The sequence below is a fragment of the Myxocyprinus asiaticus genome, chromosome 41 (genome assembly GCF_019703515.2).
Source record: "Myxocyprinus asiaticus isolate MX2 ecotype Aquarium Trade chromosome 41, UBuf_Myxa_2, whole genome shotgun sequence".
Classification (NCBI taxonomy): Eukaryota; Metazoa; Chordata; class Actinopteri; order Cypriniformes; family Catostomidae; genus Myxocyprinus; species Myxocyprinus asiaticus.
In genome coordinates this window covers 7,365,042-7,379,012 of record NC_059384.1, presented here as the reverse complement: position 1 = coordinate 7,379,012, position 13,971 = coordinate 7,365,042, and the positions used below count along the sequence as shown (strand labels likewise).

The 13,971-nt window shown below is 36.8% G+C and overlaps 1 protein-coding gene across 3 annotated transcripts; it reads right to left on the bottom strand.

Moving 5' to 3' along the window:
* Positions 1-4,519: 4,519 nt before the first annotated feature.
* Positions 4,520-9,575, bottom strand: rdh12l (retinol dehydrogenase 12, like). 3 transcript variants are annotated; one of them, XM_051682397.1, is made up of 7 exons: positions 9,451-9,575; positions 9,010-9,122; positions 6,589-6,744; positions 6,402-6,506; positions 6,094-6,303; positions 5,390-5,582; positions 4,520-4,987 (listed from the first exon to the last, which is right to left on the bottom strand). In XM_051682397.1, the coding sequence occupies exons 1-7, from the start codon at positions 9,462-9,464 to the stop codon at positions 4,885-4,887; spliced, it is 894 nt and encodes a 297-aa protein (XP_051538357.1). In that variant the 5' UTR covers positions 9,465-9,575; the 3' UTR covers positions 4,520-4,884. The 3 variants fall into 3 exon arrangements, with proteins under 3 accessions (XP_051538357.1, XP_051538359.1, XP_051538358.1); XM_051682399.1 differs by lacking the exon at positions 9,010-9,122 and having other exon boundaries at positions 9,451-9,549; XM_051682398.1 differs by lacking the exons at positions 9,010-9,122; positions 9,451-9,575 and adding an exon at positions 6,950-7,085.
* Positions 9,576-13,971: the final 4,396 nt, after the last annotated feature.

The window sequence follows — 13,971 nt, the reverse complement described above, 5'->3', positions numbered from 1 at the left end:
ATACGAGCAGACAGAGAAGTAAGTTTGAAGTAAGTTTGGAGCAGAAGAAATAGAAATAAACCTTGTGTAAATTGTCAGCTTTACGCTAAGCTAAAATGCTATTTCTAACCATTTTACGTGCACGTTACCAGGCACGATCATATGTTTTTATCAAGAAAATTCATGTTGGATCATAAATTGTTTTTTTCTAGTAAGATCTTTGATATTAGGGGAAAAAAATTATTCTTTATGATAATGTTTGTATTGTTTTCCTGTAAAAATATCTAAAAATCCTTAAAACAAGATGAATTTGATTTATCCTGGTTTAGAAACAACACTGCATAAGATATTTCGGTTTTTCAGAGAATATATTTTTAACATGTGTATTTTGTCTTACTGTACTGGCAGAGTTTTTATAGTCAAAACAAGTGAAAAAAATCTACCAGTGCTGAAGAAGTAATCCAAAGTATTTAGAATACGTTACTGACCTTGAGTAATCTAACGGAATACGTTACAAATTACATTTTACAGCATGTATTCTGTAATCTGTAGTGGAATACATTTCAAAAGTAACCCTCCCAGTACTGTCTGGATGCATACATATACACTACCGGTCAAAGGTTTTGAAACATTTACTCATTCTTTATTATAATTTCTTCTTCACATTTTAGAATAATAGTAAAGTCATCAAAACTATGGAATAACATAAATGGAACTTATTGGAATTATGTTGTGACTAAACAAAACTGTGTTATATTTTAGCATCTTCAAAGTAGTCACCCTTTGCCTAGAATTTGCAGACATGTACTCTTGACATTTTCACAACCAACTTCTTGAGGTATCACCCTGGGATGCTTTTTAAACAGTATTGAAGGAGTTCCCATCTATGTTGGGCACTTAGTGGCTGCTTTTCTTTATTAATTGGTCCAAGTCATCAATTTCAAAAACTTTTTTTTTATTACATTTTAGTTTTATAATGAAATAAATTAATATGGTGGCACAATTATATTTTTGTCTACAAAACTAATTTCAAACATTTAAGCATACGCCTTCAGATCAAAAGATTTTTAAGATCATGAGAAACATTTCAGTCAAGTGTTTCAAAACTTCTGACAGGTAGTGTATATATATATATATATACACAGGTGCATCTCAATAAATTAGAATGTCGTGGAAAAGTTCATTTATTTCAGTAATTCAACTCAAATTGTGAAACTCGTGTATTAAATAAATTCAGTGCACACAGACTGAAGTAGTTTAAGTCTTTGGTTCTTTTAATTGTGATGATTTTGGCTCACATTTAACAAAAACCCACCAATTCACTCTCTCAAAAAATTGGAATACATCATAAGACCAATAAAAAAAACATTTTTAGTGAATTGTTGGCCTTCTGGAAAGTATGTTCATTTACTGTATATGTACTCAATACTTAGTAGGGGCTCCTTTTGCTTTAATTACTGCCTCAATTCGGCGTGGCATGGAGGTGGTCAGTTTGTGGCACTGCTGAGGTGGTATGGAAGCCCAGGTTTCTTTGACAGTGGCCTTCAGCTCATCTGCATTTTTTGGTCTCTTGTTTCTCATTTTCCTCTTGACAATACCCCATAGAGTCTCTATGGGGTTCAGGTCTGGTGAGTTTGCTGGCCAGTCAAGCACACCAACACCATGGTCATTTAACCAACTTTTGGTGCTTTTGGCAGTGTGGGCAGGTGCCAAATCCTGCTGGAAAATGAAATCAGCATCTTTAAAAAGCTGGTCAGCAGAAGGAAGCATGAAGTGCTCCAAAATTTCTTGGTAAACGGGTGCAGTGACTTTGGTTTTCAAAAAACACAGTGGACCAACACCAGCAGATGACATTGCACCCCAAATCATCACAGACTGTGGAAACTTAACACTGGACTTCAAGCAACTTGGGCTATGAGCTTCTCCACCCTTCCTCCAGACTCTAGGACCTTGGTTTCCAAATGAAATACAAAACTTGCTCTCATCTGAAAAGAGGACTTTGGACCACTGGGCAACAGTCCAGTTCTTCTTCTCCTTAGCCCAGGTAAGACGCCTCTGACGTTGTCTGTGGTTCAGGAGTGGCTTAACAAGAGGAATACAACAACTGTAGCCAAATTCCTTGACATGTCTGTGTGTGGTGGCTCTTGATGCCTTGACCCCAGCCTCAGTCCATTCCTTGTGAAGTTCAACCAAATTCTTGAATCGATTTTGCTTGACAATCATAAGGCTGCGGTTCTCTCGGTTGGTTGTGCATCTTTTTCTTCCACACTTTTTCCTTCCACTCAACTTTCTGTTAACATGCTTGGATACAGCACTCTGTGAACAGCCAGCTTCTTTGGCAATGAATGTTTGTGGCTTACCCTCCTTGTGAAGGGTGTCAATGATTGTCTTCTAGACAACTGTCAGATCAGCAGTCTTCCCCATGATTGTGTAGCCTAGTGAACCAAACTGAGAGACCATTTTGAAGGCTCAGGAAACCTTTGCAGGTGTTTTGAGTTGATTAGCTGATTGGCATGTCACCATATTCTAATTTTTTGAGATAGTGAATTGGTGGGTTTTTGTTAAATGTGAGCCAAATCATCACAATTAAAAGAACCAAAGACTTAAACTACTTCAGTCTGTGTGCATTGGATTTATTTAATACACGAGTTTCACAATTTGAGTTGAATTACTGAAATAAATGAACTTTTCCACGACATTCTAATTTATTGAGATGCACCTGTATATATATATATAACAAACATTGCAGAATACTTCAATTGATAATGTTCTATAAAATATGAATACGTTTCATGGCATGTTTAACTATATGAATGTACATTAACTAGGCTAATTATCTGTTTAGCGCTCTCTCTTTAACATTTTAATATTATAACTTAGCTACCATAATGTTTGTTAATGTTACTGATGAAAGTTATAGCAGAAAAGTGAGTGACCAAATCCCATCTGATCAATAATTTAATAAAGTTTCATTTCTTGATTAAGAAATAGTAGGCTACATGCAGTTTATGCAATTTTAAACAAGTTTATACATAAAGTTTAGTTTATGACTTGTAAGTCAAAGTCAGATTTACCTTTGGACCCACATGCTCTAGTGCATTTCAAACAAGTGGTGAATGAATAGCAATGTCAATTAATAATATGGTAAATATAGCTAAAATATTTAATGCTAGAGATCAATATTGGAAACAGGACTTACGGCGTGGTTTCTGCTCTTTTATCTCCATCAGGACAGAGTGATGTGAGGAGAGCATAACATGCAAGTTCATTAATGAACAGAGCTCCATTCATGCCATTCAATTACTTCAGTGCTTAATTGCCCCAACAAAAGTGGCCTCAGTTCTCATAGTGGTTGTGATTTGCCAGTATAGGATAATGAGGGCTTCAAATTATTACTACACAACTGTTTTATGACAGATGATGCCGCTCTTATTTTTAATACTGGACACTGTATGAAAGAGTTGCCTATTTGAAACATAAAAAAAAAAAAAAAAAAAAAAAAGAATGATAATTTTTTTGGTTGAAATTATCTCATTGAAATTTCAGATTACAATTTCACTTTTTGAGAAATGAATGACAGACAGTTAAGGGAGACTACTGTGAGCCTATGCAATGCAATGTTTTTTTTATGTGATTTTTAGATGTCTTTTTTATTTGGTGCTAGTGTTATGTTTCGCTGCATTGCCCAGATAATATTGTGCAGTGGGATGTTGTCATGGTGACAGGAGAGTAGAGCCTGAGAGGGGTTCTGGTTGAGCTGCAGTTAGAGGACATCAAAGTGACTGGGTCAGGGGGAAAGCAGAGCTGATTAGAGGTTGCCATGGTGACAGGGTCAAAAAGTGAGTAGATATGACAATTTTTTACATAAAAAAAAAAAGTTTTGTTATTATTATTATTTTTGCACTTTTTCTCTGGGGGCCAAAACCTATTAAATGCATAATTAGTACATGTTTGATATACAGTACTGTGCAAACGTTTTAGGCACTTGTAAAAAATTTTACATTGTAAGGATTTCTTCAAAAATAATGCCATAAATAGTTTTCATTTATCAATTAACGTCATACAAACTACAGTAAATATAAAACCAGCCAAATCAATATTTGGTGTGCCTTCAAAACTGGACCAATTCTCCTAGGCACACCACAGTTTTTCTCAGTTGTTGACAGAAAGGATGTTTCAAGCTTCTTGGGAGATTTTTCCAGAGTTCATCTATTTATTTAGGCTGTCTCAATTGCTTCTGTCTCTTCATGTAATCCCAGACTGACTCGATGTTCAGTGGGGGGGGGCCCCTGTGGGGGCCAAAACATCTATTGCAGGGCTCCCTGTTCTTCTATTCTATTTGCAAAAGAAATCTAAAATGTCTAAAATGTATATTTTCTGATACTGGTAGGTGCATAAGACGTAGAACTGTTTAAAGAAAAACAAAATTCCTGCAACTACCATAGCTTGCAAGAAGGTTGCATGACCAAAAGGTTGCAGTAAGTATTGATTGTTCTTGCAAGCTATGGTAGTGTGAAATATTTTATTTTTACTTATGCAATGATATTTTTACATTTATTTTCTATTTAGGTCATACCAAAACTTTTACTGAAAAATCAAAACCAGGATACAAAAATACAAATGTTTCCAAAAACAAAGAATTATTTACATAAACAGTACATTTCCAACTACCTGAACTTGACATTTACTACTACTAACGTAATTTAGATTTTAACATTTTAACAGTATTATATAAAAACATGAAAAATGACAATTTTTCAACAATTTTATATTATTTATTGTATTTGATAAATTTTTAATAACATTTGTGTATTAAATCTCCTTGTGAGAGTGTGTTAAATAGCAGCCATAACATTATTATTTCTGTTAATAAATCCTTCACTCATCCGGAACAGAGATGAGTTTTCACTCCCATGTGATGTTGAGCATCTTACAGCTGAGTTCCCAGAGACGCTGGGCCACATCATCATCCATGGCAGCTCGAGCACAGTTTGCAGGTGCACAGTCACTGTGTGGAGAGCAGCAGTTATGTGGTAAGTGTTCTAACAGACCATTAAAAAGTTAGTGTTCTATTGCGATTTGTATCATAAGACATCATGACTTTTTATACAAAATAAATAAAACCTAAAATGCTAATGAAACTATCATCAGTATTTGTGTGCTGTATGATAGCTGATATTATATTGTGAGATATTAAAACGTGACCTATTGGACCAAGTGAGCGGAGTGTATAAACACTGTATCTTGGGTAGGTGGATACAACACTGATTTAAAAACCACTGATTGGAGGCAGAACATCATAAGCACTCTGCTTTACTGAACCAGGGTTTACCTGAGCAAAATATGAGCATTGTTTGTTTCCAGCATCTCAAATTTATGAGTGTTGTGGTTACTATATAAATTCACTGACCTGTAATATTTGCCACTCTCTGTCTCAATTTCAGGGTCCACAGCGCAGTAGATGGTGGTCTGAGCTCCCTGCACAGATGATTTTGTGAAGGGCTTAATTATCCACATGGCAGCCTGTTGAGGTTTACTTAAATGCCTCCAGAGTTCAGTCTGTACAACCCCAGGATGGAGAGAATATGCCGTCACTCCAGTACCTGAGACATCACACAGAACCAGAGGATGATCATATGAACTGAACAACATTTTTATAGTAGGAATTACTAGGACAGTGTCAGAAATTAAACAGGTCTCTGAGCAAAAATGCAACTTAAAGTGACAAAATAACCACTAAATATTTCAAATGTGGGGGCAAAAAAATAAATACAAAAAGGCCTCAAAGTGAATTCCTCTTTTTTACCTAATATCTAACATGTGTTTAAAAAAATAAATAATAATAATTTCTTCTAGGCCTATCTCGTTATGGATTGAAATATTATAGTTTAAATGAACTGGTTTAGTTGAAGAGTTTTCCATAAATTAATGATATGGTGTGCATTATATGTTAGAACAAGATATGCCCTCATAGTGGTAAAAATGCCCCTGAAAATCAAATAGTTAATTTCTAAAACTGATCCAAGACCAATACATATACAATTAAAATAAATTAGGATAGTACATTTTTGCATCTTATTTACATTTAATAATTTTAGAGATGTTAAGGCAAACCTTCTAGTCTTTTGGCCAATGAGCGAGTGAAGAGAATGTTTGCCAGCTTGCTCTGGCTGTAGGCTTTCTTTTTATCATAACTCTTCTCACTGTTAATGTCTTCCAGGTTGATGGTCCCCCACTGGTGAGCCATAGATGAGACACTGACGATCCTGGCTGGTGTTGATCTTTTTATCAAATCCAATAACAAGTATGTCAACAGGAAGTGACCTACAGGATGGAATATACACAGTTCTGATTGATTCTCTTCATTTCTGCAGTAACAGTCCAAAAATGTTGATTTCTTTACACAGATCACACAAACTTACCCATGTGGTTCACCCCGATTTGCATTTCAAAACCATCTGCAGTCTTTCCATAAGGACAAACCATCACGCCTGCATTATTGATCAAGATGTTGACTTGCTTCTCCTCTGAAAGGAAAACCATGCCAGAGTAATGCTGTGTGAGCAAACTATTTATACAGGGTTAAAATGTATCTAGATGTGATCTCACCAGTATTGACTTTCTCTGCAAACTCTCTAATCGATTTGGAATCCGACAGGTCAAGTCTGCTGGTAACAACATTCTGGTTTCCTGAAGCTTCAATAACTTCCTTCAGGGACGCTTCAGCTTTCTCCATATCTCTGCATGCCATAATGATCCGAGCTCCTACAGCAGAGATAGGGTAAGACAAACAAAATGTCCCTTTGTCACAACTGATTGGCTTGGCAAGTTGCACATATCATACACAATGGTAATTCAAAGTGCTTTGCATGGAAATAACAAATAAAAAAGAAATTAAGACATTAAAATCAAGTTTAAATGCACTTAAAGGGATAGTTTACCCAAACATGAAAATTCTCTCATTTCTCACCCTCATGCCATCCCAGATGTGTTTGACTTTCTTTCTTCTGCAGAACACAAGCGAAGATTTTTAGAAGAGTATCTCAGCTCTGTTGGTCCATTTAATGCAAGTGAATGGTGGCCAGAACTTTGAAGGTCCAAAAAGCATATCAAGGCAGCATAAAAGTAATCCACATGACTCCAGTGGTCAAATTCATAATATCAGAAATTATATGATACACTATATTGCCAAAAGTATTCGCTCACCCATCCAAATAATTGAATTCAGGTGTTCCAATCACTTCCATGGCCACAGGTGTATAAAATGAAGCACCTAGGCATGCAGACTGCTTCTACAAACATTTGTGAAAGAATGGGCCGCTCTCAGGAGCTCAGTGAATTCCAGCGTGGTACTGTGATAGGATGCCACCTGTGCAACAAGTCCAGTCGTGAAATTTCCTCGCTACTAAATATTCCACAGTCAACTGTCAGTGGTATTATAACAAAGTGGAAGCGATTGGGAATGACAGCAACTCAGCCACGAAGTGGTAGGCCACGTAAAATGACAGAGCGGGGTCAGCGGATGCTGAGGCGCATAGTGCGCAGAGGTCGCCAACTTTCTGCAGAGTCAATCGCTACAGACCTCCAAAGTTCATGTGGCCTTCAGATTAGCTCAAGAACAGTGCGTAGAGAGCTTCATGGAATGGGTTTCCATGGCCGAGCAGCTGCATCCAAGCCATACATCACCAAGTGCAATGCAAAGCGTCGGATGCAGTGGTGTAAAGCATGCCGCCACTGGACTCTAGAGCAGTGGAGACTCGTTCTCTGGAGTGACGAATCACGCTTCTCCACCTGGCAATCTGATGGACGAGTCTGGGTTTGGCGGTTGCCAGGAGAACGGTACTTGTCTGACTGCATTGTGCCAACTGTGAAGTTTGGTGGAGGGGGGATTATGGTGTGGGGTTGTTTTTCAGGAGCTGGGCTTGGCCCCTTAGTTCCAGTGAAAGGAACTCTGAATGCTTCAGCATACCAAGAGATTTGACAATTCCATGCTCCCAACTTTGTGGGAACAGTTTGAGGATGGCCCCTTCCTGTTCCAACATGACTGCGCACCAGTGCACAAAGCAAGGTCCATAAAGACATGGATGAGCGAGTTTGGTGTGGAAGAACTTGACTGGCCTGCACAGAGTCCTGACCTCAACCCGATAGAGCACCTTTGGGATGAATTAGAGCGAAGACTGCGAGCCAGGCCTTCTCGTCCAACATCAGTGTCTGACCTCACAAATGCGCTTCTGGAAGAATGGTCAAAAATTCCCATAAACACACTCCTAAACCTTGTGGAAAGCCTTCCCAGAAGAGTTGAAGCTGTTATAGCTGCAAAGGGTGGGCCGACGTCATATTAAACCCTATGGATTAAGAATGGGATGTCACTTAAATTCATATGCGTCTAAAGGCAGGTGAGCGAATACTTTTGGCAATATAGTGTAGGTGGGGGTGAGAAACAGATCAATATTAAAATCCTTTTTTACTATAAATCTCGACTTTCACTTCCATATTCTTCTTTTGTTTTTGGCAATTCACATTATTTGTGCATCTACTGGGCAAGAAGGAGAATTTATAGTAAAAAAAAGGACTTAAATATGGATCTGTTTCTCAACAACACCCATCATATCGCTTCTAAAGATATGGATTTAACCACTGGAGTCATATGGATTAATTTTACACTGCCTTTATAAGTTTTTTGGATCTTCAAAGTTTCAGCCACCATTCACTTGCATTATATGGACATACAGAGCTGAGATATTTTTTCTGAAATTCCTCGCTTGTGTTCAGCAGAACAAAAAAGTCATACACATCTGGGATGGCAAGAGGGTGAGTAAATGATGAGAGAATTTTCAATTTTGGGTAAACTATCCCTTTAAGAAAAATGAACAAGGAGAGAAAAATAAATAAAAAGTTTAATTTACTAAATGATTAATACAAATAAAAAAAGTAAAGAAAAAGATATAAGGACACACATTGAAATAAATTAATGTAGTATAATCTGTAAAGTGCAGCACAGTAAACAGATAATAAGTGAATGTGGTTAACCTCTCTTTGCCAGGTCAATGGCAGTCTCTTTGCCAATTCCAGTATTGGCACCAGTAATTAAAACCGTTTTGCCATCAAGTCTGGCATTTGATGACCACGAACGGAAACGATTTCTAAGGGGGAAAAGAAAAACGTGCACTTAGTACGACAATCATATGTTACTCAACTTGATCCCTATGGGCGTCGGTCGGTCGGTCGGTCACGTGCGCGTCAATGGAACAGTATTAAAACATAATTCATAATTTTGCCCAGTCATGTCTGTCGTGGAGTCGAGCCTATTCATGCCGTAACATTTTAAATATTTTCATTATGTGAATGAAAAGCCCCTTGCTTTACTTCCTCCGCATAATGTAACAAGTATTGAGCAACATTTCGCATCTATTCTAACATCTATCAATCAACACCTATTTTAACCTCTATCATATACTATAATATTCATACCTCAGTGCTTGCATTTTACGACGAGCTGAATCCAGAAGTAAAAAAATACGAACGCCAAAAAAGCGATTGATTACTCAAGTTTGATGAAACACTCTCACTCATGGCGCCAGTGGGAGGAGTCAGCCTACGTTTACTGAAGAAAAGTGCATTGGTAGTCTTGGATTGGTCAGAGACAGTAAAACTCCGCCCTTTATCATAATGTTTTTTTTTTTTTTTTTACTGTTCTTTTAATCGTTTATTCGTTATTGAAGCCAACATCATTTTTAACCTTTTACATTTATTTATTTATTTATTTATTTACATATATGTGTATTTTATGTCAATATAAATATGATTAACTATTTTTTATTGAATAGATAAAGGTATTCTTAATTTGTCCAGGAGATGTCAGTACATGCCTGTTAAATTTTCAAAATGTACAAATAAGCAGGTGTCTAAAAATATTTGCTTCATATGTTTGCACCTAGGTTAAAATTTAAAGGCTTTAATGTATAAAGGGAAGTGTATAGTGTTAAATGTCGTAACTGGTCACCAAATTAATTTTTTCCACAATTTTTAATGGCAATACAGCTCACTTATGACAAATGCATTTTCAAATGTACTATTCCACGTAACCTCTTAATTAAAGGAATATTCCAGGTTCAATACAATTTAAGCATTTGTGGCATAATGTTGATTACCATAAAAAGAATAATAATAATAATAATAATAATAATAAAATAATAATAATAAAAATAAATTGCTTATTTTTTTTCCTTTAAAAAAAAAAAGCAAAAATCGAGTTACAGTGAGGCACTTACAAAGGAAGTGAATGGGGCCAATTTTCTGAGGGTTTAAATGCAGAAATGTGAAGCTTATAATTATATAAAAGCACTTACATTAATTCTACTGTTAAAACCAATGTATTATTTGAGCTGTAAAGTTGTTTAAATTGTAATTCTTTACAGTCATTTTAGGGTTTAGTGTTTGTTGACATTACATTGACATGGCAACACAGTTGTAAAATTGGCTTTAACTTTCCACAGAAAAGATTAGTGAGCAATTTGATCACACTAAAATCATGTTAACACACATATTGTTTATGTCTTGTGGCTGTATTAACAGTATTTTTACGTTTACAGATTGGCCCCATTAACTTCCATTGTAAATGCCTCACTAGAACAAAGAATTCTTTTGTATTTTTTTATTATTTTATTTTTTTTAAGAAAAGGAGGGGCAAGAATTTTTTTGGTAATAATATTATGCCACAAATGCTGTCGATTAAGCTTAACTTGTTTTGAACCTGGAATTTTCCTTTAATATGAAGTAAAAACACCAAATGTATAGTAATTATGCAAGAATTACAAAAATGTTGTCCAAATGTTTTAGATGAAGATGGCATGCACATTGCAGGACACTGATCGAACTGTCATGTCAACAACCCATAGGCCTACATGGGCATGATGTTCTTATATATCTACATTAATAGATAATTAATCAATTATTGTATTGTAGGGCCCTGCCAAAGTATAGTTTAAATCAAACAGTAAAAAACTTAATTTATTTGCAATGTAGATTATTTGTGTTAGTTGTCATTGTGTGGTCCAGAAGTATTCATGATTTGAAGCCAGACAGTTTTGCTTTATTTTTGTGATATTTGTGTAAAAGCACTGAAGAGATCATTTTGTTCGGCCTAGTTCAGATCATTTCAGTGAATCTAAATTTGATACTGTCAGCAGGTTGCCATTATCCTGCATTCTATTTATATTGCATGCATTCTGCGCAGCTCTGTCACTCTTTTTCTGCTTGTAATGTGTTGTAATGTAAAGCTTTTGGGTGTAGTTGCATGTTTTTCAGAAACTGGAGCATTAATAAGACAACTGCTTCACTTTATCACCATTGCACTGTTGAACAAGCCACCTTAGCTACCCCAAGGGAATGGTATCTTCTGGTTTACTGGGTCACATTTGATAAAAAGAATATTACATTCAATATATATGTATAACCTCTGACTAATGGTAACTACAAAGATTATTTCATTGCAGTGACATCCTTATTAGCAACTGAACATAAGTGTGAATGCAGTGAAATGCTGTATTGTCTCTAAAGCATAATGTTGGGATGCCACCAGGAGACAGTATTACAGTTTATAATAACTGTTGTTATTTCAGAACAGTTATTTCCATGATGGTTTTTAAAAGATTTATTACTAAATTAATCAATATTTAAGGGGCAATGCACACACAAAACATGCATACTTCACCTTTAGAAATGTTTATGAATCCTTAAAACTGTACACTACTCACTGGGGTGAATTTGCCGGTCAAAAGCAAACAGGGAGGCATCTAAAACAGGAAGTGCATTGTCAGCCATCAGATGATAGTGTGTAAGTAAACATTTCCTTCCCCTGTTTTAGACAGGACAGCCACTGACAGAGGGCTATAATTAAATCACTGCTGATTAAACCTCACCAGTTGTGTTTTAGTTCCAACAGGCAAACAAACCTCAAGTGTTTGGTTCTTATTAAACCCAAATGCTGAAACTTAGACGTAATAATATGTTCTTAAGCAAATTATCTGGAACATTCATTTGGATCCTCCTTATTCTATAAAGAGCCTTTTCTGAGAAAAGTTTAGTCACACTCACAGCTAATGCCTTTGATTCATCATAAAGGTAACATGGCAAGACAAACCAGTATGCTTTAATAAACAACAGAACGCCCTGTCTGTCCCATCCCAATATATGATTTCACTGGAGAATGACTAAACATTCCGATGAAGAAAGGGAGGAATAGAAAAACGGTGTGTTCTATTGGTCTGACTCTCACAGTCTGGACCATGCTAATTAGCATGGTTCTACAATTAGCCAGTCTGCACTACTAAATATGGGCTTTTCTCTCTTTTGCTTGATCTGTCAACATGGTCTGTGTCAGTTAAAAACAAGAATGTGGCTGATGTACAGACCTGAGTTGGAAACGCACGTGTCTACTGCATGTGACAGGATGAGTTTGGAATGGAGTACTAGGTAATTTACTGTAAACTGTGCAGTATACACGGCCTATACTCAAAAAATAATTTTCAAAATTCCATTTTATGGTATTTTGTTATGAAATTGAAATACATAAATCTTAAAATATATTTTTTTGAGTGTACTATATTTATAAAAATAAAAAATAGTAATTGTAAATATAAATATGGTTTTGGAAAAAAAAAACACTTTGTATATACCACTTTGTTGTCACATGACCTCATTACATTGCATGTTTAATTATTCAGCAATAGCATTTTCATCTTGAAAATAAAAAATGGATTGAGATCTGGGGAATTTGGAGGTCAAGGCAACACCTTGAACTCTTCATCATGTTCCTCAAACCATTCCTGAACAATGTGTGCAGTGTGGCAGGGCGCATTATTCTGGTGAAAGAGGCCACTGCCATCAAGGAATACCATTGCCATGAAGGGGTGTACCTGGTCTGCAATGATGTTTAGGTAGGCACGTGTCAAACTGACATCCACATAAATGGCCAGACCCAGGGTTTCCCAGCAGAACATTGCCCAGAGCCTCACACTCCCTGTGCATTTTAGTGCCCTTTGTAGGCACTATCGATGGTGGACAGGGGTTATCATGGGCGCTCTGACCAGTCTGCGGCTACACAACCCCACATGCAGCAGGGTGCGATGCAATGTGTGTTGTGACACATTCCTCCCGTAACCATCATTAAAACATTTGGTGACTTGTGCCACAGTAGACCTTCAGTCGGTTCAGACAATCGATGAGCCTTGGATGCCCAACACCTTGTCGCCAGTTTGTGGTTTGTCCCTCCTTGGACCACTGTCGGTAGTACTCACCACTGCTGACCGGGAGCACCCCACAAGCCTTGCTGTTTCAGAGATACTCTGACCCAGTTGTCTGGCCATAACATTTTGGCTCTCAGGTCTTTACTCCTGCCCATTTCTCCTGCATTCATCATGTTGACTACGAGAACTGATTGTTCACTTACCATCTAACCTACCCAGACCTTGACATGTGGCCCTGTTAGGAGATGATCAGCGTTATTCGCTTCACATGTGAGTGGTCATAATGTTTTGGCTCATTAGTGTATTGTTGTTGTTGTTGGGTTTTTTGGGTAAATCAAACCTATTGATTAGTGCTGGGTTAGTGCTGATAGTTAGTATAACAGCATTACGACACTTCACTATTTGTATCAGTCTGCTTGTCTGTGTTTGCTGCATTCTAAATAATGTTGGGGATTTTGATTAATTTGAGTATCTCTTTGAGTGAGTCTTCTGAATCCATTCACCAAAACGATTTGTTTAGTGATCATGTCTTCCCTTTCGTTTCCACTGACACGGAAAGAATTTGCTCAACGCCACTCACCACGCCAGAGAGCTGTCGCTTTGAGGCGTGTTACAGTAAAAATGTCTGTTTACAATGGCATACTACCCATACTACTTCTACTGCTTCTGCTACATCAGTCTATGGCAAAAATAGTATGAGTAGTATGTAGAGTGCCATTTTGAACCCATGATTGTTTTCAGTTCA